This window comes from Onychomys torridus, chromosome 12, assembly GCF_903995425.1.
Source record: "Onychomys torridus chromosome 12, mOncTor1.1, whole genome shotgun sequence".
Lineage (NCBI taxonomy): Eukaryota > Metazoa > Chordata > Mammalia > Rodentia > Cricetidae > Onychomys > Onychomys torridus.
The window spans coordinates 5,606,009-5,631,844 of record NC_050454.1 but is presented as its reverse complement, the minus strand read 5'-3'; the positions used below and the strand labels follow the sequence as shown (position 1 = coordinate 5,631,844).

Genomic DNA, 25,836 nt, shown 5'->3' with positions numbered 1-25,836 from the left:
AGTCACTATGTGCTATGTAGCAGTTAAAATGACAAAACAAAACAAAACAAAAACCCCACCCGGCTCTTACAACACATTTTAGAGGAAAAGAGCAAAGGATAAATGATTAAAACACATAACAAGGGGGCTAGGGGGAGGGTTCAGACAGTGATGTGTTTCTCCCACATACCTGAGGACAGCAGTTAGAGAGCCAGCACCCGTGTACAAGCAGGGCGTGTGAGATCACTTGGAAAGCCACTACAGGAAAGAAGGATCCCAGGGAGCTTGGTGGCTATCCATTCTAGCAAAGTCTGCAAGGCCCAGGACCCAGTGAGAGACTGTCTCTAAAGGCTGTGGGGATGCCGCCTGAAGACCACCACCCAAAGTTGACCTCTGGCTTGCATGTACAAGAACACATTCACAAACATGCACACATATTTGCATATATACACACAAACATATATGACATACACACACACATATAAACACCACACATATATACATATATGAGTAAACTGTGTTTAGTGATGATAAACAGCACAGGGGGAATGAAACAGAAAAAGCAGGTAAGTCTTGGCAGGGCACTTTTGGTGGAGTGATGAGGAAGTCTTTTACTAAGTACCATCTGACTGATGTCCTATAGGATGTAAAACAGGAACCCTGGAGATATCTGTTGAAATCATTCTAAGTAGATGGAGGCAAAGTCAAGGCCTGTATTCAGGTGCATGGCTGAATGTAATGTGACTGATGGGGACTGGAGTGACAGGTGGTAGGTGAGACCTTGAAAATTGTAAGTGGACAAAGACTTGCAAGCACAGTTCTCTTTTGCTTGCTTTTTTTTCCTCTCAGGATGCTGTTAGAGGGGCCTCACCAGTACACCACAACAGCACTGAGATAGTGCGGCTCCTATAAAATCACTGTGGAGAAGAACTGGATGAGACAGACAAACACAAAAGGAACAAAGCAATAGGAATCATCTATAACTCAGGTGACATGTGACAGGGCAAGGCCAGCCCATGGGCACTCGAGGACGCGGCAGTCACAGATTTTATGTATAGTTTTAGGGAAACACAAAAGAATATACCATGAGAAAAAGAATAGAAAAACATGGCTTTGCATTTCAGGCCTGAGTTTCTGGAAAATCAACAGTTCTGAAGAGCTGAGAACTGTGCATGGGAGAAGCATGTTTGGGAGGAAGAATGGGAAGTAATATTTCCATTCTGACCCTGGAGTATGAAAGAAGTTTCACCATGACAGCCCAGGAGTAAACATCTCAAGTTAGCCATAGGGAAAGGAAGAAAAACTACAATGATATAGGGCCAGAAAATTCACTTGAGTGACTAAAATAGACTGCATCCAAGCAAAGATTAACCTGTTATGATACAAAGTAGGATTTCAGGAGTAGACCAGACTGAGAGCAGAATTGTAATTAAAAAAGAGGACATTCATTTAAAATATACATTAAAAACCCATGTAAACAACTCATGAATCCGTGACAATCAATAAATACCATTTCACTTATGATTGCTTTATTGATTTGTGCAGAAGTGTCTGACTGGTGATAGGTACCAGTTGTGTCAGAGATAAAGGAGAGCACATGCCTGTTTCCTGCTCGGCAAGAACAGGCATTTCTCCTTCAAAGTCACATCAAATAGATAAGCCCAGCACTTGGGAAGCAGAGGCAGGAGGATCAGAAGTTTGAGATCTACCTGAGCTTCAAAGAATAATCTCACCCCAAACTAGTCATTTCAAAGGGAAAGGTTTTCAAAATCAAATGGAGTTTGAAAAATCTAGAGAGCTGAGACCCTGGCACATTTCTTATGTGGATGTCAACAGTCTTGTAGAACAGGCGTGTTGTTCCTTTGGAAAAGTCTAGCAGTTCCCCACAATGTGGACTATCACTAGGTAATTCCACTGCTAGATATGTAGGCAAGAGAGCTGGAAAGACATGCCCAGAAATACAAACAGAAAGCAGGAAAACCTCAAAAGCCAGCAACTCCTTCAAGCATGAATACGATCTGGCAAACCTGTGAGGTACTATTCAGTGATAAAAAAGGAACGGACTCCTTATCTACATTAAAAATGGGTGGAATTTGAAAAGACCAGGCTAATGTTACAGTTATAGAAGACAATATATGATTGCATGTCAAGAATCGATGTATACATTCATAGTAATAGATTAGTTACTATCTGCAGTTGTGAGGCTTGGGAAGATACTGCAAAAGATACAGGGTTTCTTTAAGGGGTGAGGACGAGACAGAGACTGTGAAGATAACACAACCCTGTTCACACACACACACACAAACAAGTTAAAAATTCTTCAAATGCAAATGATCTCAAGAAATATATTACATATTAAATATGCTCAACAAGCACATATAGCAAAAAATTAAAGTAATGCCATGAAAAATTCCAGTGAATAAGCCATGTGAGAGCAGGGCAAAGGCCAAGCTTCATCTAGATAGGAAAACTGAACAGGAGTATTTCATTAGGTTTGAGGGAACAGGGTAGACTCTAAGGAACCATTCTCAAGAAGTAGATTAACCTTTCACTTAAAATTTTTATTAGATTTACTCATTTTATTTTATAAGTGAGTGCTTTGCCTGCATGTATGTATGTAATACATGCATGATTGATTCCCATGAACATCAGAAGAGGGCATCAGATTCCCATGAACTGGAGTTACAGAGGGTCAGGAACCACCACTTTCATCCTGGGGATCCATTTCTGATCCCCCACAAGAGGAACAAGTGCTCTTAACCTCCCAGTCATCTCTCCAGCCCACATTTTTCACTGAACTGAGGTAGGCAGACATCCTAACAAGCACTCTTACCCAGTGAGCCACCTTACTTGTCCCCAAGTCATTGTGTTTTTGATAAAGGAGCAGGGACCATCCTCTGTAAGGGACAAACAAATCATGTTTTGAGCTACTTAGGTAATGAGATGCCCATGACACCCATTTCCCCTGTTGTGGTAGAAACATTGACATTATATAGACAAGTGAGGACAGCCATACTTAATGCTATTAACAAGACAAGACTAAGGAGAGAGAGCTTCAGCCACAGCCACAGTAGCACGGTCATTTCCACCTTCTCAAGGCAGCTTTGCAGGAGTTCTTAGGGACCTCTTGTTCACTGTCCTTGCAGGGACACCCTGCACCAGCTGTCTCCTAGAAAACTATGAACATGTTTGTCTTATGGATGGTTGGGTAGCAGGGTTTCCTCAGATTAAAAACTGTAAGCAACTTGTATTATAGTCTAGATGTTGACAGCCCTATAAAGACTGCTTAGTATATGTTTGGTACCTAGTTTGATGCTATTTGGAGGTAAGAGAACTGTTAAAAAGCTGGGGCCTCTTGGGGGAGAGGAGGGAGTCTTTCAGTCATTAGAGGCATGCCTCTGAAGGGTCTTGTCAAGCCCATGTCTCCTTCCCTTCTCTCTCCCTCAGGTCCTGGCCAGGAAGTTATCAAACTTTGCTCTGGAAGCATCTCTCTGCCAAGATGCTTCACATGCCAGAGTAAACTTTCAAAATACCTAGACAAAAATCAGGATTTTCTCAGTAAGTTGATGATCTTTGATATTTTTACTATGATGAAATTCTAAGACAGTATCTAGGGTATTTCCATTCAAACTGATGTTAAAGAATCCACGTATGAAGCATGAAGAATAATGAATGGAGAACACAAAGAGCCTGACACACACTTCACCCTTTCACATCTCAATAATCCAAAGATGCATAATAGCAGAGATAAAAATACGCATGGTATTTATAAAGACTGAATGAAAAATAGCAGGACCTATTATCTTGATTTTAGATTTAGGGTATAGTTTCACCTCCTTAAATCTTGACAGAATATTGGGTTTCTAAATGTTAGGTCCCAGAAATACAATGCTAAAAATAAGTGTATAAACCACAAGGCCCAAGGAATATTTTATGTTTGGACAATTGTACAATGAGCTAATTACATAAACAAAGACATCCAGGAACAGAGGCAAACCTCGCAGTGGAAAGAACGCTGGGCAGGCCTTGGGGAGTGACTTCATATATTTCTTCTTGTGTTCAGAGTTAGCAAGACACTAGAAAAGCTAACTCTGAACATGCTGTAGGTGTTTACTGTATGTGAACATGCTTAGTACACTTTATATAGTATGCTTTTTAAAAGTTACATGCTATTTTATACAGTTCAATGTTATTTTAAGTAAATGCCAGAAAAAAAGAGCCATATTTTCTAAAGAACATTCCTTAAATTCCAAGGAGGAAATGGAGCACACACACCATATTTATTGGCTAAGAGTATTTATAAAAGTTGGATTTTCCATCTTCCAGAAAAATCAAAGATCTAGAATAACAAGTAAATCTTTATTTTTGGAACAATGTTACTTTTGGAATTATACTAGCTAAAACGGCTTACTTAACTGGGCACGGAGGCTCCCGCCTATGAATCCTGGCACTTGGGACCTCAGCAAGTTCAAGGCCAGCCTGGGCTACATAGTGAGACCTTATCTTAGTCACCCATCTTTGTCCTCCGCACCACCCAAAAAGTTTTTTTCTACTGCGGGAAACATCCTAATATTGTATTCTTGAATTACTTAGCTTGTAGACTCACCACTGATCAATAAAGGAAACATTTCTGTTTTCTAGGAAGAGAACCACCACAGACTTGCCTTTGAAAATGGAAGGCATTAGGGTTTGCCGTGGCCAGAAAGGCAACAAATTCCAAAGGTGTACATCCCTAATTCAGGGATTTATTTTGCTATAAAGTTAAAATGAAGCAAAATGATAAAATCAATAACTTGACATATGTTTTTACTGTGAACACACACAATCATATAGTTATTATGTGATGTTGCAATTATTTAATTTTTCAAAAACCTTAGCGATGTGAATTATTAGGCACTGTAACACAAAAAGTTTAGATGAAAAATAATATTCGCAAACCATTCTTAGGGCACCAGCACAGGGCTCTGGATAATAACAGTTAATATTAAGGGGAGGCCGTGGGCAGAGTTGGAATTACAAAGGAGCGGCCATTCTTTCCAGAGCAGCAGTTAGAGCGGCCATTTTTAGGCTGGAGAGCCTCCCTGGAGTTTCCACTTTCATTACCAATCATGTTTTTATGTACTGACCTACAAAAAACCAGCAAGCAGACACAAAGGAAACCGGAAAACAAAGGACCGGGATAAAATGATAGAAACAACAGTTTTATAGCCTTATTGATGCCCCCTCTGCCCATCGTCTGGATTTCATGCTTCTTCATCACCCAACATCTACTTTTCCTTGTTCAAGTTACATTACAATCAAAATTGGCAAATTTTTGATGCCACCTAACACAAGACAAAGAGTTTGGCCAGCACGTGTATTGAACATGAGTAGTCACAGGAACAATGTCCATGTAAACCACGAGAGTGTATAAACCAGAGGGTTGATGACAAGGCACTGTAAGAGTCAGAAACTTCTTGATCTCTTGCACACGCCTCAGCAGAGTGCAAAGCAGAACACCTGAGAAAACACTTCAAAATTTTCTTCCTTCCTTCCTTCCTTCCTTCCTTCCTTCCTTCCTTCCTTCCTTCCTTCCTTCCTTCCTTCCTTCATTTTTGACCACCAGTGCTAGAGATCAAATTCAGGGCCTGGAGCACAATGGGTCAGATCTCTACCACAAGCTGAACTCAGCTCCTGCACACACAAACAATTTTAAGGATGCAGGTGAGAAATAAACAAATGAACTCAGTAGTAAGTGGACATGGGTTCTTACTTTCAGACCTAAGCATGTTTGTTGTCAAGTATCTTCCCAGGCCCCATGTTGGGATGGGCTGTTACCCCTCCTCTGTGACCAGGAGAAAAGAGACCAGTTCATGAAGTAGAAAAAATGTCTTTGAGAAAAGCTAGAAGAAAAAGCATTTCCAAGAGAAATTCCTACTGTTTACCCATGATATAAAGCTCTGTGCATATGGGGGGTGAGGGAGGCAGGACACAAGGGTACATTACTCTTGGGCTGGACTTTAGCCCCCTGCTTCAGTTTCCAGTCAATTCTGTTAGATACTTGCAAGTAGCTTTGGTTCCTGTCCTGGAAACTCACTCTGTAGACCATGCTGGCCTCGAACTCACAGAGATCTGCCTGGCTCTGCCCCCGGCCCCCCCTCCCCCCAGTGCTGGGATTAAAGGTGTGCACCACCATTGCCCAGCCCCAGGACTCTCTTACTGGGAACTTCAGCTGGCTATCTTAAAGGGGTTTTCCCTTTAAGAAACTTCCAATTTCTCCTGAATGTTTTGAGCCTCCAAATTGATGTGCCCATTTGTGTCCCCCTCGTGTCCCTTTTTACTTTTAATTGCTAAACATATAATTAACTCAATCTTTCAAATCTAAAGTATGGCCATCACACATCATCCTTTGGACCATGAGGGACAACCAGTAATGAAGAGGAGGAAGCCTGGTTACAGGGATTTAGTGGGTACTTCTCTCTTCCCCTCCAAGGGCTGACCTCACTCACACTGCATCACAGCTGCTTAAGCTTGGGTCTGTGCATAGCACATGGCAGCAGAGGCCACTGAAGGTCCACGAAAAACAACAAGTGTGGAGCTCCTGACACAAACACTCAAAGATGCCAAAAGCCAGGTGTAACACGAATCTTAAAGGGTCTTATCAATAAATAAATAAATAAAATCAGGAGCCAAATATTTGAGGGAGTTCTGAAAGATCAGAGAAGCAGAACAAGCCACAGATAACCTCACCTTGCCAACTTCTCAGCTGATCCTGTTTCCTCTGGATCTCAACTAAAATGGATCTCAGCTGAACTGCTGCTAAAAAGCTAAAAGTTTAAAAGGCTCTAGTTCCTGGTCCTCATGCCTTGTATACCTTTCTGCTTCCTGCCATCACTTCCTGGGATTAAAGATGTGTGTCTTTCCCAAGCAAAGACATGAGATCTCAAGTGCTGGGATTAAAGGTGTGTGCCACCATGCCTGGCTCTGTTTCCAGTGTGGCCTTGAATTCACAAAGATCCAGATGGATCTCTGCCTCTGGAATGCTAGGATTAAGGGTGTGTGCCACCACTGTCTGGCCTCTATGTCTAACCTAGTGGATGTTCTGTTTTCTGACCCCAGATAAGTTTTATTTGGGTACACAATATATTGGGGGACACAATATTTCACCATATTCAGGGAATCACTACCCTGAGAACACAGAGATAATCTTCAAAACATTTGACTTTGGGGCATTCCAGGAACTTCACATGTGACATAGGCAACTGATTCATAAATGAGCAAGAGAAAAGCTTGGACCTGAGTTCACCGAATGTTCATGGTCATGTAGGGTCACAAAGTGTTCCTCAAGGGGAGTTACCAATATCACTGCCACTGGCTTCAAGTTACTGTTTCCATTCTCGTCATCATGCGGTATCAGATGCTAGCAGCAGAGCCAGACACACGTCGAAGCCCACCTTCCTGCCTGCCCTGAGTGCTTTCTTACTGTGTCCCTGTTCCTAGGAAGGGGAGGTATCTAACACAGGATTTCCAGAAAGACGGCTTGTTAACACAACAGCAATTCCTTGCAGGACACTCAATCCATGTCACTGGAAGAAGCTAACGACATTTCCACATTTTGATACTACTGGAATGTACAGAACGGTACTATGCCATTCTCTCTTTCTGAATGTTTTCTTAATCTTTATAGAAATGACAGGTCTGGGAATTCCTTTGACACTTCTTCTTTCCTAAGCCATTATGTAACCCCCAAGCTCCAAATCTAAAGGAAAAAAAAGAACAGTTTGTTGTACTCTGGTAAAGAAACTATCTGTGTTAGATGCACTGAGGGACAGGCTGACATTCTTTAAGGCCAAATCATCCTGGAGGGCATTCCAAGGGCGCTTTAATAGAACATGATTTTAGAATGTAATGTAAGCACAACACTGGGGGAAAGAACACTACCACTTGTCTTGGGTACATGGCACCGGAGTCCTCACACACTCTGGCAAACAACTGCCCCCATACCAGGGCAAGACTGATCTAGATCGTTCTATGACAAGAAAATGGATGCTAAAGTCATGTCACCACAACTGAGAATCATGATGCCTCCAAGACACTGCCCTGGTACCCAGCAAGCTGGGCCACCTTATCTGAATACTGCAGGAAACACATAGCTCCCTTCATAAGGAAAGTCAACCCATAGAAACACAGAGTTAAAGTTAGCTTGTATAAACCAGCCTGGGAGAAAAGACCCCAGTGTATCTTCAAGAGGACTTCCAGTGAGAAGGGAATGTTTTCTCTTTACAAAGGCTTGCTGAGAACAGAGTTTCTCGAGGAACTCAGCTCAGGTGGTACAGGGGGCACACTGCAAACTTACTGCTCAGCACACTGTGGGAACACAAATATAATCCTGACTTCGCAAGTTCTGCCTTTCTCCTTCTTTACACCTTTCTTTCCCTTATCTTTCTTCTTCTGTTCTTCCATTCTTTTTCTTTTCTATGTTCTACAATGTAGGTAAATTAAAACCCCTGGTCTCAAATACAGGGGAGGAAAGAAAAACAAAAACAAAAACAAAAAAAACCTAATAGGTTAAAGGTCAAATGTTCTCAAATCATCATTGTAATGAAAGCTCACTGTTTAAAGATACAAGGGCATCTTTTCCATTAGTACCTAAATAAATAGAAACACATGAAAGTCAATGGAGATGCTGAATAGCCCTCCCTTGGCAATTATTCAGGCTGTGGAAATATCCAACTCCCTGCAATCACTAATTAATTAGAGAAGATGACATTCTCCTTTACCATGGTTGAAAATGTGACAAAGAAGTCAAGAGTTTTTCTTTGAACTGATTAAAAGATGTTAAGAACGAACTTAGGAAAGAATTGGAGTTCATTTCTGAGGGCAGAAATCACATCCTTAAGCCAAATAGACTTAAAACAGGAAGAACAAAGGCTTCTATGCACGGGTACCATCGGATTCAGCATGCTCTGCTCAGGGAACATCTGCAAAGGGCCTGCTCTTCCTCAGTGATACTCATCCTACAGACAGAAGATGCCATGGTGCTTCACCTTTCCCTTCACCTTCCCACAGCACACACAGACAGCTAAGTACCAACTTCGAACCACTCTCCTCCACAGCTGCAGTGGAAAAGTACATGACTGGATTTTCATTTTGAATTTGCAGGTTAAATCTGATGGGAAAATACACAACACTGTTGAAAAACATCTATTTCAATTTCTTAAAAGGGGATATGCAATCTACCGACACCCCAAGTCAGTAATGATGATGTAATTAGTCATTTTGAAACATTGTCTTCTTCAAATAAGAAGCAAACAAAAGCTTTACAACCTCTGTTGAGCTATATCCATAGTTTCAAATTCTGAACTGGGATTTATAATACACAGCGTCAAAACATGCCTTGCTTATAGACATACCTTTGTCTTCTCTGATTCTTTAGTGGTAGAATAGCACCCTCAAAGGATTCTGACATTACCTCTTCCTCTGAATAATGTCACTTAGCTATCCAGTAGGCCTCTATAGATTAGGTGCAGAGTGAAAGACAACAGAAATCAACCTTACATGTCATGTTCATACAGGTGAACATACAACATACAAATGCGTTAAAAAAAGGTAGGTTTTGTGTTTGTTTTTAAATAAGGCTTAAACTGCACAGCAAAGTTGTCTAGTGCCTGCCTTTCTAAACATCACAGTAGATTCTTCATATATTGAGGTCTCAACTCTTGGTCTTTCTTGCTAAATATGAAACTTGGAATTTTTGCTAGTCTGGCGAGCCTGCCTCCCTTGGCCTTTGCCTCCCTGGTGCTGGGATTGTAGGAGGGCTACCAGGCACACCTAGCTTTTAAGTGGGTTTGAAAAGTCAAAATGTGGTCCTCACACTTAATGCTCCTCACACTTTACCCGCAAAGCTGCCTCCCTGGCCCATGAGAGCTTTCCTTTTTATTAGGAGGATTCAGTGGTATTCCAAAAGCCACTTAACCTTTTATTATGGCAGCCTTAGGAAAAAAGATCAAGGTTTGCCCACTTTGACATAAGGGTCATAGCAGAGGCTTGCAGATTCCTCCAGCATGTCACAGGCCCCACTTGGAAAGCAACATATACCTTTAAGGAATCTGATACTTGCTTGGAGCACAATGATATAAGAGCAATTTTCATGTAAGAGCAATGAGCTAGTGCTAGTACTTATCAGATAGGACTCTTTTTTTTTTTGTTCTGAAGTTGAATATGAGAATGATCTGCAGTGAAACTGGCAATCTGATCAAAATGTGGAAATGATGGAAATACAATCGAATCTTCTACTTGATCCACAACTTCAAATTCCCATTCAGCTTCAAGATAAAGGCACTGGAGTCCTGGCATGTTCTCAGTTCTTACTGAATAGAAAGGGGGCGTGGTTCTACCCCAGAGACCGAAAGCTGGTTCAATTGCTTCATTTCACCCCCTTAATAGTAGTTCTCATTGGTTCTTTTCATGATGGGAGGGAACTCGTGTTGTCCCAGGTCTAAGGGGAAACCCGGGTTATGATGAGTAGGGAGTACAGTATTGTAACTTACGTGGTCAGAAGTAGTAACTGAGTATACTGAGTTTAAAAGGAATCTATATATACTACTATTAACTCTAACAATAGAAGAGAACCATCATTCACAAAGGATTTTCAATTTTTTTTTTTAATTTTTATTTTCAAGACAGGGTTTCTCTGTTTAGTCCTTGCTGTCCTGGAACTCACTTTGTAGACCAGGCTGGTCTCGAACTTAGTAGAGTTAAAGAGTGAGAGGTAAGACTCTTCCCAGAGAATAAGTGATCTGAAAAACAAGGGCCAATGACAGGCCCTAGGATCTAGGCTTCTTCTGGGAGGAAAGTAGGTATATCATATCTGCAGGTATACCCATATCTGCAGGCCTTGGCTACTTGTTTGACCCTTGCATTCACTGTGGTATCAATGTTACTTGAATTCTTACCACCTTAACATGGGCTTTGCCTGTCAGTAGCTCAAATGATTGCCCCGGACACCTCTCACCTAGAGATCTGGGAATTCCTTGTCCCTGACAAACCATGAGATATGGCAATCATATCCAGGTTCTATGCAAGGGCAACATGTCTGAAGACACTTCTGCACTATCCAGAAAGGATGCTGTCATGGACAGAATGTAATCGCTGGAAGATGAATTATTTTTTGTTACCTCTTCCAGATCAGATTTTCCTGACACACTGTGTTCACTCAGCTTCTGGGGAAGATAATCCTTCATTACTAGCAATTAGCGGCTGTGGATGGTCAGCAGGAACTGTATGGGTACTGTGCAAACAGGACCACACTCACCTTTTCTGCTCCACTGTTTTTCCCCGGGGTGGCACCAGCTAATAGGAAGAAGAGCACATGCACATCTGTCTTTAGTGCTGCTCTCTCGGGAAGGTAGATGAAGGCAGGTATTTCCCTTTTCCTATTGCTAGCTTAGTCAGTTTCTTACCTTTGCCTGCACTGGTGGTGCACAGGGGGCTGACACAGGGTCTGTGATATAGGTCTTCTTAGGACCACTGGCTGGATACATCCCAGGAGGGTTCTGATTCCCAGCTCCAGGAGCAGCATACCCAGGTTCCCGTTTCCAGGTATTCGGGTGAACTTGCTGTCCATAAGAAGGATCCGCATCATTTCTGGCCCCGTAGCCAGGCCCTGATGCATAATAGGGCTCAAAATAACGTCCTTGGTTGGAGGTATACCCATATCCTGGCTCAGGCTGATGTCCCGGGGGTGGGATATATGCATAGTCGGTACCAGCACGAGCTGAAGGAGGAGGACCCTGTCCCGACAGAGGAACTGGCTGGGTGTTATAGCCATGAGGCCCTGGACCATACATCTGTCCAGCAGATGGGCCCGCCATGTAATGTGGGCTGGGCTGGGCTGACTTCACTTGCACATTGAAGGTGGGCCTTGAAGGTGTGGATGCTGTAGTGTAGGAGGCTGGCACTGGCTGAGGCTGCGGTTTGAGAGTTCCAATGGGAGCCACTGGGATGGGGGCGGCCTGGGGTGCAGGCTGCGGTTTCACGGCAGACTTCTTGGTTGCCGTCAGAGGGGGCTGGTTGGGAATGACCATTCTCTTATGTCCTGTGACAGGAGTAGCGGCTGGAGGAGCGACTGTTATACTAGTAGAGCCCTGAAAGAGAAGAGAAACACGATGAAGATGATCAGCAATAAAAGATAATACGCAGATGGGCAATTGGGAGTGGGGCGAACTACTTTGTATTAAGGTGTAATATACAAGTAAGGCATGGTTCCGCCCTTAAGGAGCTCACTAGCTGAAACATCAGTCAGTGTGCACAGCACCAGTGAACAAGTGAAGAAAAAATCCAAAGGAGCAAATGCTTTTACTGTAGCATCAAAAAGAACAGGACACCCAGAATAAGCTAAACTATTTACTGAATGAAAATGAAAACAGTGGTGAGAATAATTACATAAATAAAGTTTTAACAATTCAAGTCTGGAGTGATGCCTATCAGAATGTGGAAATAGAACAGTTACCTATTTCAAATGCAGATGGAAACAGAAAAGACCACAAAGAGCCAAACCAGTCTTGGAAAGGGGGAGCAAAGATACATTCATCACATTGCTGATTTCAAAATATTTTGCAAATTTCAATAAAACAATGTCGCAACAATGTAGAGACATAAGTTGGAAGGAACAGGAGAGGTAGTCTGGAAGTAACCAAACACATATAAAGTTCACCTATTTCCTATGTGAGTGCCAAGAACCAACCCTGGAGGAGACAGTGTCTTATACAAATTGTGTGAAATACTGGATTTCAACAATCCAGAAAGCAAATCAGAGGCTGCTCCTACACCACCAACTCAAGATGCTTCTAAAGATGGAAAGAACACATCTATAAAGTTTAGGAGAATAGTCTGGACAATGGTTGAATGGATATACCACCAGAAGCACAGACAACAGAAACAAAATGAACCAGAGCAACGACATCGTACTGAAAATCTCTACATAGTGAAAACAACATAGTGAAAGACAAGCTGTGAATGGGATCACATATCCAGTAAGGGGCTAACCACCAAAGTAGCTACGGAAGCCTTCCAGTGCAGAAGTAAAGTGAGACAAAGAGGGACTCAAGAGATGACTTGGTTCCCAGGATCTGCATGCCTGCTTGCAACCATCCATAACTCCAGTTCCAGGGAGTCTGATACTCTCTTCTGGCATCCATGGACACCAGGAACACACATAGTATACATGTATACATGCAGACAAATGTCCATAAAAAAATAATAAAAAGGAACTTTTAAAAGACAAGCTTAGGATTTGAAAAACAACAAACATACTTCTCTAAAAGGCATACAATAGAAAAAAATTAAAAACTGCTCAAAATTACTAATAACAAAGAAATGCAAACAAAATCCAAATGAGGAGTCACATCTTTGTCAGGATCATTGTTACTAGGCAAAGCAAACTGGCAAACTAGTATTGGCAAGAAGGACAGGGTCCCTACACACTGCTGTTGGGAAGGCAGAGTGTCAGAGCTGATAGGAAACACAGTAGGGAAGTTCTTGAAAATATTAAAATGGAACAAACATATGGCCTGGCAATTTCCCTTACTGGGACATATCCAGTATTACTGGAATGTGGATCTCAGAGAGAAAGCAGCATTTCCATATTCATTGCAGCACTATTTACAATAACAAGAAAACTGAGATGTCCATCAGCAGATGAAGGATAAAGAAAGTGTGCATACAATGAAATATTATGTGTTCCTCAAAAAGTACATTCTTCATCCATATGTCAATATGGATGAACCTCGAAGACATTGGAGTATGAGAAATAAGCCAGTCACAGAAAGACAAATATTGCATGATTTTACCACATGAAATGTTGAAAATAGTTAAGACTCACAAAAGCCAAGCATAGTGATGACAGCGGAGAAGGGCTGGTGTGTTAGTCAGGATTACTAGTGCTTTGACGAAACACCCAGACCAAAAGGAGGTTGGGGAGGAAAGGGATTATTTGGTTTATGCTTCCACATCACTGTTTATCACTGAAGGAAGTCAGGACAGGAACTCAAACAAGGCAGGCGCCTGGAGGCAGGAGCTGATGCAGAGGCCATGGAAGGGTGCTGCTTACTGGCTTACTCAGCCTGCTTTTTGTAGAACCACCAGACCATGGATGGCACCACCAACAATGGGCTGTCCCCTCCCCCATGAAACACTAAGAAAATAGGTTTGCCGACAACACACTCTTGGGGAGGCATTTTCCCCAGTTGAGATGCCGCCCTCCTTTTATGTGGCTCTAGCTTGTGTCAAGCTCTCATAAAACTAACCAGCGCAACTGGGGAATATTAAGTAGAGAGTTCCCAATCAATTGATTTGTTCTCAGTCAAGCAAGCTGACATGTGATGGTCCACTGTTTAACAGTTCCCTCACGATCATCAATATTGTTATTGTGCAAGGAGAGTGTTGTCAGAAGCGAAAGGAAAACACAAAGCTATCCAGGCATGACTGAAAGAGAAGGTTAGCTCCTGCCCTAAGAGTTGGCAGGTAGGAACCCCACAGAATCTTCTTGTCTCATGTGCACAGTAATTCTCACTTATGTTCCAGGGTAAAGAGTACTACCTCAGCCCCACATTAGCACAACGGAGCTTCATTAATATACACCAAAGACACTTGGAAAACGATTGGCAGAAAAATCTAGCACATAAAAAGATCCAACTCCCAGAAAAAAAAAAAAATCACACATACATGTATGTATAGATGAGTGTGATATTTAAATGTGCTTGATTTTCAAAATGAAAATGTTAAATTATGACAAAAATTCAAGAATTCATACAAAATCAAAAATAAAATAAAATGTCAAAATATATTCTTGGAACCACCAAATAATCCAATAAACAGAAAATATTCAACAACATGACTCTTCAATTAACTGATTATGTGGACCAGATAAGCATTGGCACCATTTAGTTTAACCATGAAGAACATAAATACATATACTTTAAAATAATGATTCCTGCTCTTTTCCCTTTCATATCCTATCAGATAAAATATGTAAAACTTTGGAGTAAAACTGTATACACCAAAATATACTGGTTTTAAAGACACTTATGATAAAAATATCCAAACACGTGCCAGCATACACGCAACAGAACACAGAGCAGAGAAAGGGAACACGGGGAAGCTGGCCTAGCGAATGCTTTTCCTTTTGGGTAGGTAGCAAAGTAAGGGGTTTCATTTTGCATGCTCATACATACTCTTTTTGGGGTGGTCCTCCTCCCCTCCCCCCCACATCTCCTGTCCACTCTGATGTTGGACACATGCTATTATTACCCTCTTCCCCCCTTTTCCTTGAACCCTCCTCTCTTCCTTCACAGCCCCTTTCCAGCTCTAGGACCTATCCCACATTCACACCTGCACACATGCAAATACACATAAGAATCCAAAATGAGGTTTTGCATATAGGAGAGGTCATGTAGAATTTTAGATATGCATGCAATGGCTCTGAAGATGGGGCTCTAAACTGTCAGAGAATTTGTGGGGAGGGAGAGAGAAAGTGACTGTACTTATCAAAAAGAAAATTTGTGAAAAATTGTTTCTAAGAAGTGAGGGCTGCATTATTTCACGGTTTAAATGCAATTATGGTTGGCATTAGTTTTCAATCGGGGTGGCTTTAAGCATCAGTCCTAGGGCTGAGTTTACAGCTGCAATAGAGACCATGACTGCTACTAGGCTAGTTCCTCAGTCATTGCATGCATTTATAGTTGGGTCTGTAAGATGTTCAAAGTCTGGACTCTACATTCTTGTTCCTGCTGAATCATCAAAGAAATCAAAGCTGATCCCCTCTGCAATCAGTTTTACCTCGTTGACATGTTAATGATTGATATTATCGACTAGGAAAAAAAGTCTAACTTTATGATTTTTCTAGGTTCAGTTTACTTTTCCATGAGGTCTGTTACCGAGTGTCAAGGTCTTATCTGGGTCCTTCTTTATGAAGTCTTCAGCACACATATTTTAATGATATACTGCTTAATTAAACACAACACAACACATGCATGCACGCACGCACGCACGCACCTATTCCGATCAGACACTAGGAAGACTACTGTCCCCTTAAGGGAAAGGAACTCTTCATGTATCTAGCAACATCCAAGATGCTTGGGTTATAAAAGTAAAGGACAAGTTTGCTTCCTAAAAGGACAGTGTAAAATTAAACAAAAATTCTGTATTCAATAGAATCCTGTAGGGAACCAAATCAGGAACTTAAAATTAAATCTTGTATCTTAGAATTATAAGCTCCCCCAGGAAACAATACTTGACAAAAATGATATATTGGAAAGACAGCCTTGGGAATCAGGATCCCCCAAAACATAACCAAAGAAAAATAACAAGGACATGCTCAAGCTAGGTATTCTTGAAGAAATGATACATACAGGCGTCATGTACAGAGTCACTGTGGTGAGCTATCAGGGTCAGAAGAGTGACCTGCAACCTGGGCTGAGACAGCCATCATCTCCTCTAGGCTGGAGAGGACTAGTTGTGAGTGGCAAAGGGGTCTAGTTATTTAATCATAAAGGAGGGAGAGCTGGAGAAGAGAGAATTCAGAGAGACCCAGGCAACATCCTTGACAGACAGGTAGAAAGTTCACAGTCAATAAGCCAGAGGAGGCTTTGTGGTAAAAAGAGCCTTTGGCATCTCTCAAGGAGCGTTACTATCACCCTGGGTTACAACATGTATGTTGGCTTCTGGCTCACTCAGTGTTGACAGTGGCTTATAATAACTGTGTAGTCAAAAAGTCTATATTAATCTCCCATCTCCCCCAGGTCAGTAAGTGCCTTCATTCCAGCTGAGAAGCACTGGAAATAAGATGCTAATCTACTACAAATGGGAACATTTTTATCTTTATCTCTTGTTTAGTCTAAGTGTACAAAAAGGTACATGCCTGGATTAAACTATGTTTCATATCATTACAAATTATTTTCTAATATTTACACAGAATTAAGGGGCCTCTCGATCCCCCACATTCACTCTTCAGGTCCACGTCTAGAAATTGAAACACGATTGATATCAAAAAATTCTCAACAGCTTCTGTCTCTAGGGTTTACCTGTACTCTGAAACCTGGGCTCACATGCTCCATTGATTACTTCAGCTATTGATTTGAATGTTTTGTATGTTTTTCAGATTTAACATAGTAAAAACCTTCCATACCCCCTACACCTGCCTACACCTGCTTCATTCTAGTTTTTCTTTCTTTCTTTCCTTTTTTTTTTTTTTTTTTGGTTTTTTGAGACAGGGTTTATCTGTGTAGTTTTGGTGTCTGTCCTGGATCTTGCTCTGTAGACCAGGCTGGCCTTGAACTCACAGAGATCCACCTGGCTCTGCCTCCTGAGCGCTGGGATTAAAGGCACGTACCACTGCCACCCGGCCTCATTCTAGGTTTCTAATTCAGCCAGCTCAAATGAGAACACAGTGGGGTACCCGAGCCTCTCCCCCAATTACTGTTCAAGCACTGAATCCTGCTACTACTCTCTAAAAGGGGAATTTCCCATTCCAGGTATGTCTGAGGTGCACCATATCTCCTAAGAAAGCACTTGCTGTTCTCCAACAATACCCAAACCGGTCACTCCTCAGGAGATCCTTCTCTCTGCAGCTACAGTGATTTCTCTAAACATTCACAGAATCACTAGCTTGCTATTTGAAAGTCTTCAACAAGTTGGTAGAATAATGGACTGTACCCCGTCCATCTCCTGACTTAGTGCCATGCCATGCCATGCACTGGCTTTCATCCATATCATAGTTACCAAGCTCTCTCACATCGCAGAGACTGATTTCTTTGGTTAAGCAAATGTCCAAACAAACCTTGACTTGAATCCTCTATCAGAGTATTTCTCATCTCTCCCTTTCCTTAATATCATATGTGTATGTGTCTGCATCTTCAGTGGAAGCGGCTCCTCATTTTTACTGAGGCAGACACCTAAATCGTTTACAACATCACAGCCCACAGCAGAAATTTAGAAAACATTTGATCTTATAAGAGAAATGTAAAATGCCAACATCTATTTTTCCTTCCAGAATTGACAATAAATATGTGGATACTTAGACACTCTATTGGTACCATCACTTTCTTCTTTTCTCTAGTTTAATGACTTTAAGATAGAATTATTAGCAGGGTTGTGGTGGTGCACAGCTTTAATCCCAGCACTTAGGAGGCAGAGACAGGCAGACCTCTGTGAGTTCGAGGCCAGCCTGGTCTACAGAGTGAGTTCCAGGAAAGACTCCAAAGCTACACAGAGAAACACTGTCTCAAAAAACCAAGAAAATAAAAAGAGATAGAATTATTAATACTATTATCTTTCCAAGAAGCATTTAAGGTCTTGTTTTCTTTTTCTGTGTTTGTTTTAGATGGGGGTTTCACCAATTAGTCTAGGTCAGACTTGAACTCACACCAGATTATACTCCTGAGTTCTAGGACCCCAGGATATATACCACCACACTGGGCTACTTATTTTCTACGTAAGTTCTAACTTCATGCCTTCTAAAAAACCCTTGGCAAAAGTTCTAGGATAATTTTAAATGCATTAATTGGGCACAGAAAAAGGAAGACGAAGTGCTATAATTATTACAAATACAGAGCCAACCCATGACACAGAGTGAGTTTAAGGCGGGTTTGGGATACATAGTAAAATCCTGTCTCAAAGTGGAAAAAAAAAGCCAGATGATGGTGCAAGCCTTTAATCCCAGCACTTGGGAGGCAGAGGCAGACAGATCTCTGTAAGCTTGAGGCCAGCCTGGTCTATAGGGCAAGTTCCAGGACAGTCAAGGCTACACAAAGAAACTCTGTCTCAAAACAAAACAAAACAAAACTAAAGTAAACAAAACCAAACCAAAAAGATCAACCAATAACTAAAAACATTAAAATAATATTTTCCATGTATATTCAAGAAAATACAACTAATTGTTTTATTCAATAAACGTCTATGGCAAGCCAGCTCCATGTCAGGCACTGTTATTGCTAGTGCTTTAAGAAGACAAGCAAGGTAGTGATACTCGGCAAGTGCATACTTACTGAACATACTATGAAGAGTGTGATGAGTTACATCCATGAGTCAAGAATGATTTCCATTTAGGATGGAAATTTTCTAAGCCAACAGCCCACAGTGGTAAAAAGTACAGATCTACATCTAAACAGGAGGAGCATACTCAGACCCACACATTATATATCGATCCAGGTATGCAATGACACTGAAAATGCCCAAACGTAACTGCTAAATGAAGAAGAAACTGTGAGAGCAGACATTTATACAACATAATTGAAGTGACATAATGATATTTCCACCAAGCCAAGAAACAGCCACTGAAGTGCAGAGATTCCTGACTGACTTGTTAGACAATGGGGATTAGGGGTGCTGCTGTTTCAATCACATTTCATGACAACTGCTTTGTGCCATGTGACAAGAGTGATGTTTTCACTTGTGGCTATCCATGTTGCCTTCAGTGTCACAGAAAACAGAAATTAAAGTACTAACTGGAAATTAATCAATGCACTATAACAACAAGCATGTATATATCCGTCACTTCATGTAAACACTGGAGTGTATTTCATACACAATCCTCCTAATTACAACTGAGTCAGGAACTTTGGCTGTATTTTCTGGATGACAATGGTTGAGTCCAGGTTGTCTTGGACTGCAACTGGAGTCTTAAAGACTATTCTAAGCTAGGCATGGTGATGCATGTGTGAAATTCCAAAACCTAGGAGACCAAGGCAAAAGAATCATGAGTTAAAGGCAAGGCTGGTGTGCATAGAGTCTTTTGTCTCAAAACTAAACAAAGCAATCAAAACCAACCAAACAACCATTCTACCTCTCTCTGATAAAAAAATAAAACAGACCAAATCAAAACACACACACACACACACACACACACACACACACACACACACACACCATCACTACCACCACCACCACCACCACCACCACCACCACCACCACCACCACCACCACCACCACTATCAACTATAATACCACCTCAAAAGGCCTTTTCAGACTATCTATGGTTTTCATATTTCTAAAACCTCTGTGATTACAATATAGACACAAACACTTTTTTTTTCTCCTAGTATAGTGGTTCTCAACTTTTCTTAATGCTGTGACCCTTTAATACAGTTCCTCATGTTGTGGTGCCCCCAACCATGGAATTATATCATTGCTACTTCAAAAATGTAATTCTGCTTCTGCTATGAATTGTAATGTAAACATCTGATGAGCGACCTCACAGAGTCACGACCCACAGGTTAAGAACTGCTGACCTAGAAGAAACAAATGAATAAACGGAATGGGCAGACCATGGTACACAGTGCTAGTATCTAGGAAATACAGAAGCTGTGAACTGTAGAGAGCTGAAGAGCTCTCACCTGCCCAAAAGACAGTTGGATCAGCCCAGCTGACTGCTAGCCACAGACTGGAGAGCCGACATTCCCTTTCTGACTTAAAGGTTTTGGTCAAGACTTTTGGCTGTTGCAAGCAAGGGGCAGCCAAAAAGTGAAGTGTTACAGCTAATATTATACATGAGGTGAACTTTGTTATTTCTGTCCTAAGTAACAGACAATGGGAAATAGAAATAAAAAAATAATAAATAAGGCTTTTATAAGCATGCACATAAGTATGATTCTGCAAAGGCACGTGTATCTGTATGCACACACACAAGCACACACAGTGGAGCTTATAGAGCAGGTGCTCTTGTTAATGCAGAATAGAGGGTCGTAGGTAGAATAAGTATTGTGATCAATCAGGGACCCAGACAAGGCACAATGTCTTCAAGGAAGAGTGCTCATAGAATTAACACTTAAAGACTAAACCCATACCTATAAAACATCTATAAAACAGGTCCATGGTGCAATTCAGTATTGTACATGACATATTGAAAGTGTATACTTCTAAACCAGTTATACTATCTCTAGGAATTCAAAGTAAGGGAGTGACTACAGATGGTAAAGTGTGCAGTCTTTGGACACATAAACTAATGTGATATAAAGGAGCCAATGATACTAAGTATAAATAGTTGAAATTAAGGAGTCATTTATGTCAAGTATGATAAGCCAAAAATGGCATGACCCAGCCGTCCCAATTAATTGCATGAAAATACTTAAAATACAACCATCACCCAGGGATTCTATTTCTGCAAACATACAGAAAGAATCACAAGTAAGAATGTAAATGTCTTCTCAGTAATGATCATATACATAGTATATTTTATATATAACAGCAAAAGAAGGAAGCCCTATCTGTCTACTGCTGGGTGGGCAAATACGTGGCATGGTACATGCATATGTACAAAGTAATATTCAACTTTTTCAAGAACTTCTGACTATGCTAACAAAACAGATAGACCTGGATGACATTAGACTAAGTGGAATACGTCAGATGCCAAGAATACATGTCACATGATTTCAACTACACAATGTACCTGGAGTTCACAGACTCATAAAGGCAGACAATGAAGGTGTAACAGTCTGGGGAGGAAAAATGATGAGTCACTGATTAATGTATGTTGGTAGAATTTGGGACAAGAATGTTCTAGAGAAGAATGGTCATGCAGCTGCACAACGTAAAGACACACAAGATAAAAAGTGGTTGAAATGGTAAATTTTATATTATGTACATTTTAGCACAGTAAATAAAAAGTTATATATAAAAAATTTCACATTTTAAGATCAAGTTAAGAAACAATGGTTCTCTTTGGTTTATAGACACAACAATCAAATATATTTTTATAAAAGCCTATGAAATATTGAAGGATCATTAAATGGGTAACACTGAAGGGGGTTAATCTGGCATATTTTATATACCCTTGTGATTTTCCTAAGTCCCTACCACAACTACTTATTACATTTTGTCAATCAAAAAAAAAACTATGTTATTTATGTATGTATATATCACAGGAATATGAATACTATCTATCAACATATATGATCTGTGTAACAAGTATTTCTTAGCTATAAATATAAACAAGTAAATACTTAAAGCATGTTAAGTAAACATTAGTGCAACAAATATACAAAAAATGAAGGGAAACAGCAAAAACAAAGGTTTAGTACATTTTAACTGGTTAAAGTTTTCCTTTGGGCAATCTAATCAAGAGAAGCTCACTCATTCTTTCCTGTGTTTTATATATTACAGGGGAAAGCAACCTCATAAATGGTTCCTTAGCGATAGTTAAAATAATTGCAAATGTTTCTGTTGCTTTCAATTGGTGCACTGGGTTCAAAATATCATTCCCAATACAGGGACAGGACTAACACACACACACACACACATACACACACACATACACACACACACACACACACACACACACACACACACGCCTTTCAATGTCTCTTCAGACTTCCTACCAGAGAGATGCAGGCATAAATATCTTACTTCTGTTCAGCACATCCACACTTGTTCATTTCACAGTGCTGTGCTCTGCAAACACATACTACAGCTAGTGATGGGCTATTCTTAATAACTTCTGAGGCAGAAATAGCAGAAACAGTATGGTCTGATATGGCACTCTAGAGCAGTTGGTCTTAGAAGCTTTTCCATTTAATTAATTCTCACAACACTTCTGAGTGGGTATAAAATACTGTGAAGACAGGCAGCTCCCCTGACTGAGGGTGGCACCAATGCCAGTATGTCTAGTTGTTTCTCAGAAGTAAAATCAAGTCAAGTAGGGGCACACAGATGCTCTCTTGAAATTATTCATTCCTCCTTCCTGACTATTACAAAGACAAGCCAGAGCCCAGGTGAGGCCTACATCCTCACATTCATAAAGTGAGCATCCTGAAAGTCCAGAGAGCTGGCATTTTAAAGAGTGCCTCCCATCCACCCCAAACAACTTTCAAAAGAGACAGGATTTCATCAGTTTGAACTTCTGAAGTTTCCAAGGCTCCTACTGGAATAAATATGCACATAGCACAGTCCACCAAGTCCCTAGCAGGCATGCGTCTGTACCTGGATAGAACACCGCTGACATGATATTTTTCATTTTGAGCGTGCTACTGTAGAGGAACGCAATAAGCAAAGAGTCTATTTCCATAGCAAGCAGTCCTGTTAACTGAGCCATCAACCCCCATGGCCTAGTTAACATGGTTCTCCAGTCAGGCCAAGAAAATAGAAAACTGATTTAGGGTGAGAACAGAAAGGTCTATTTTCTCATAATCTGCACAAAGAACACCAGCATGACTCCTTTAGTGGGCAATCTTGCCATGGAGAGTAATTAAATACTCAAAAATTATTGTTTCTATGAATAAAAATCAAGAGAAGACTGGGGAAACTGATGCAGGGAATGCTGTAAAGTGTAAAGTGTAAAGGGAAGGGGATGCATTAGAAATGGTCCTGTGAAGAAAGGAGTGTGTATGAGAATGGACAAAAATGAAAGAAACCAGTTATATGCCAAGACCTATACCCTGATGATGAATACCGCGCTGGAGTGCCACAAATATCTCTACTTGACATTTCTATGTGCTGATAATGCTCCCTGTCCGCAATGAGCTTTCTGGTGTGCTAGTCTGGTCCACTGTCACCAGTGGCTGAGAGTGTAAAATAAATAAATGCATGTTTCATATGCACTGCGTATTTATTTGTAGTGGCATTTACTCTCTCAGGCCACCTCCCTCTGAGTGAGTGCAGCCGTGTTCACAGGCCACAGGATACATGTGGAGACCAGAGTACAACCTGTGGAAATCAGTTCTCTCCTTCATCCAGGTGGGTCCTTTCAGTTAAAGTTGTTCAAGTATGGCAGCAGGAGCCTCTCACTCGACCCAAATGGATGCCTTGTTTGAAAGTCCCTGCTTTTCTTGCCTTTTTGGCTTTTGCTTTGTTTTGTCCTATAGTACATAACAGTACGCTGAAACCAGAATATTTCGAAGACTCACGCCTTTAGTAAACTCTCTGGAAGAACTTTAATGTTCATAAGATGGAGTGCTAATTAGTGGCACAGCGTGATCTTGCTCTTTTTCCTCTGGTAACAAGGGACTCACAGCCCTAGCCCCACAGTGATACCTTGATGAGAATACATTCCCATCCTTTAGGTTTTGAATAAAAGGATGCTTCTGGGATGCCAGTCAGTCCCGATATTCCTTTAGTCAAGGTAGCCTGTGGTAAAGCTTTTGCAAAGGACACCCCTTTAGAGCATCAGGGCTTTGCCGTTGTTATTTAAAAGGCACCTTCCCCTCCCCCCCACTTCATGCAGCCCAGTACTTTTGTGTTTCAAGTTCAGCATTCTTTCTTGGAGGTCTAGGAAGAGAGGTCCATCAGATGCTGTTTAGAGAATCAACATCACTTTAATACTGTATCAATGATAAACTCCACGAGAAAAGTCAATGAAATAAACCTGCGCTGGACAGTTAGCTAAGTCACAGCTATCTCAACTTCTCCTCCATCCTGCACCAGGAGTGCTACGCTAACAAGTTAGTCATCAAATTAGGATATTTGTGAACAATAAAGAGTGTTGTAACTCAATTTAATTTTTAAGAACTCTGAGTTTATGAATTCTGAGTTTCTTGCTGAATGATATAAGTAGTTTGGCAATCTGATTTTCCTATAACAACAGCACATTGTTTAGTCTACTATAATAAGAATCTACTAAAATGATCAGTCTACTTCTGATACTCAAAAAACATCAAAAGAAAAAGGATAAAATGGTGTGATTCTTTCTGGCTTGAAAAGCCAAGTCCTCCAAGATTTTGTGGATGTGTGTGTTTGATTGTATTAGAGGTTAAGCCATGAGCGCCACTGAAGCCAATATTTGAAAAGGGTCATTTGAAACAGTGTATTAGAAAGGGACTTTCAAGAAGGAAGAAATATGGGTGATTGATATATGCAAGAGAACCAGATGACATTCTTCATAGAATCATGGCGCATTAGAGCCAAAAAAAAAAGGTGAAGATCACAGGTTTCCAGCAAGTCTCCTCAAGGAAACAAGGTTGGTCAAAATTCACTTACAGAAGGCCTGTGAGTATCAGGGTTAGAATGGTACTTCTCCAGAATTGAAGAGCACAGTATCTACCAACACACCAAATGACCAGACCTTCTAATAATCTACAGAAGGCAACAGTCCTGTGTATGCTTCCAACAAAAGCAGACCTCTGGGCTCAGACACCAGGCAGCAATGTGGAATCACTGGGGACAAGTTGGGTTGCTGTGTTTTGATACTGGAATTCACCCAGAAGGTCCATGCATGTAAGCAAGTGGCTATGTTTGATTCGGAGGAAATGAACAGACCCCCTCCCACACATTTCCTAAGGAAATTGGGTACCCAAAAACAAAGCAAAAATGGAATAAGTAGTATATTTCAGACCTCAGAGAACACCCCAAACAAAATTTGTTGAAACTAAAACAGAAAAAAAATACAATATTTAAAGAGTATGCTATGCTTACAGCAGAGTCACAAGACATTTGCTCGGATTTTTTCTTCTTTTTTCTCCAGAGAAAACATGCTCATTTCAAAATGATGACTGTGTCATTACGATTTGAATCTATGTCAACCCCATTATATATTCAATAGCAAAATAAGCCTTTTTTTTTCACTAACATGTTTGTTATGAGAAAAACAAGCAGCTTATCTACTAGCTCTAGATAGATAAAAGGAATGGACTGAGGAGGACAGTTTTTAAGGAAAGAGCACATTTGCCACACAGTAGGAGGAAGGGTGGAAATGTTTTCATAAAGAGCGACTATTAAGGATACATAAGAGCTCTATTCAGCAAACCTGTACACATCCCTTTATCCTTGTAAAACAAGCCGTGAAAGCACATGATGAGTAACAGCAGCAAAATTACTCACATTCTAACTCTGTATAATCACCAAAATGGTTCTGTTTTTTAACCATCCCTTTTAACAATTCTACACTCTTAATTT

At 40.8% G+C, this 25,836-nt stretch overlaps 1 protein-coding gene across 1 annotated transcript in view; it reads right to left on the bottom strand.

Moving 5' to 3' along the window:
• The window catches only part of LOC118594076 (LIM domain containing preferred translocation partner in lipoma), a 606,198-nt gene that overhangs the window by 219,674 nt on the left and 360,688 nt on the right, over positions 1 to 25,836 (bottom strand). Inside the window, exon 8 of the mRNA XM_036203866.1 lies at positions 11,421 to 12,104. Coding sequence (XP_036059759.1) covers positions 11,421 to 12,104 — 684 coding nt within the window. The remainder of the gene's footprint in view (positions 1 to 11,420; positions 12,105 to 25,836) is intronic.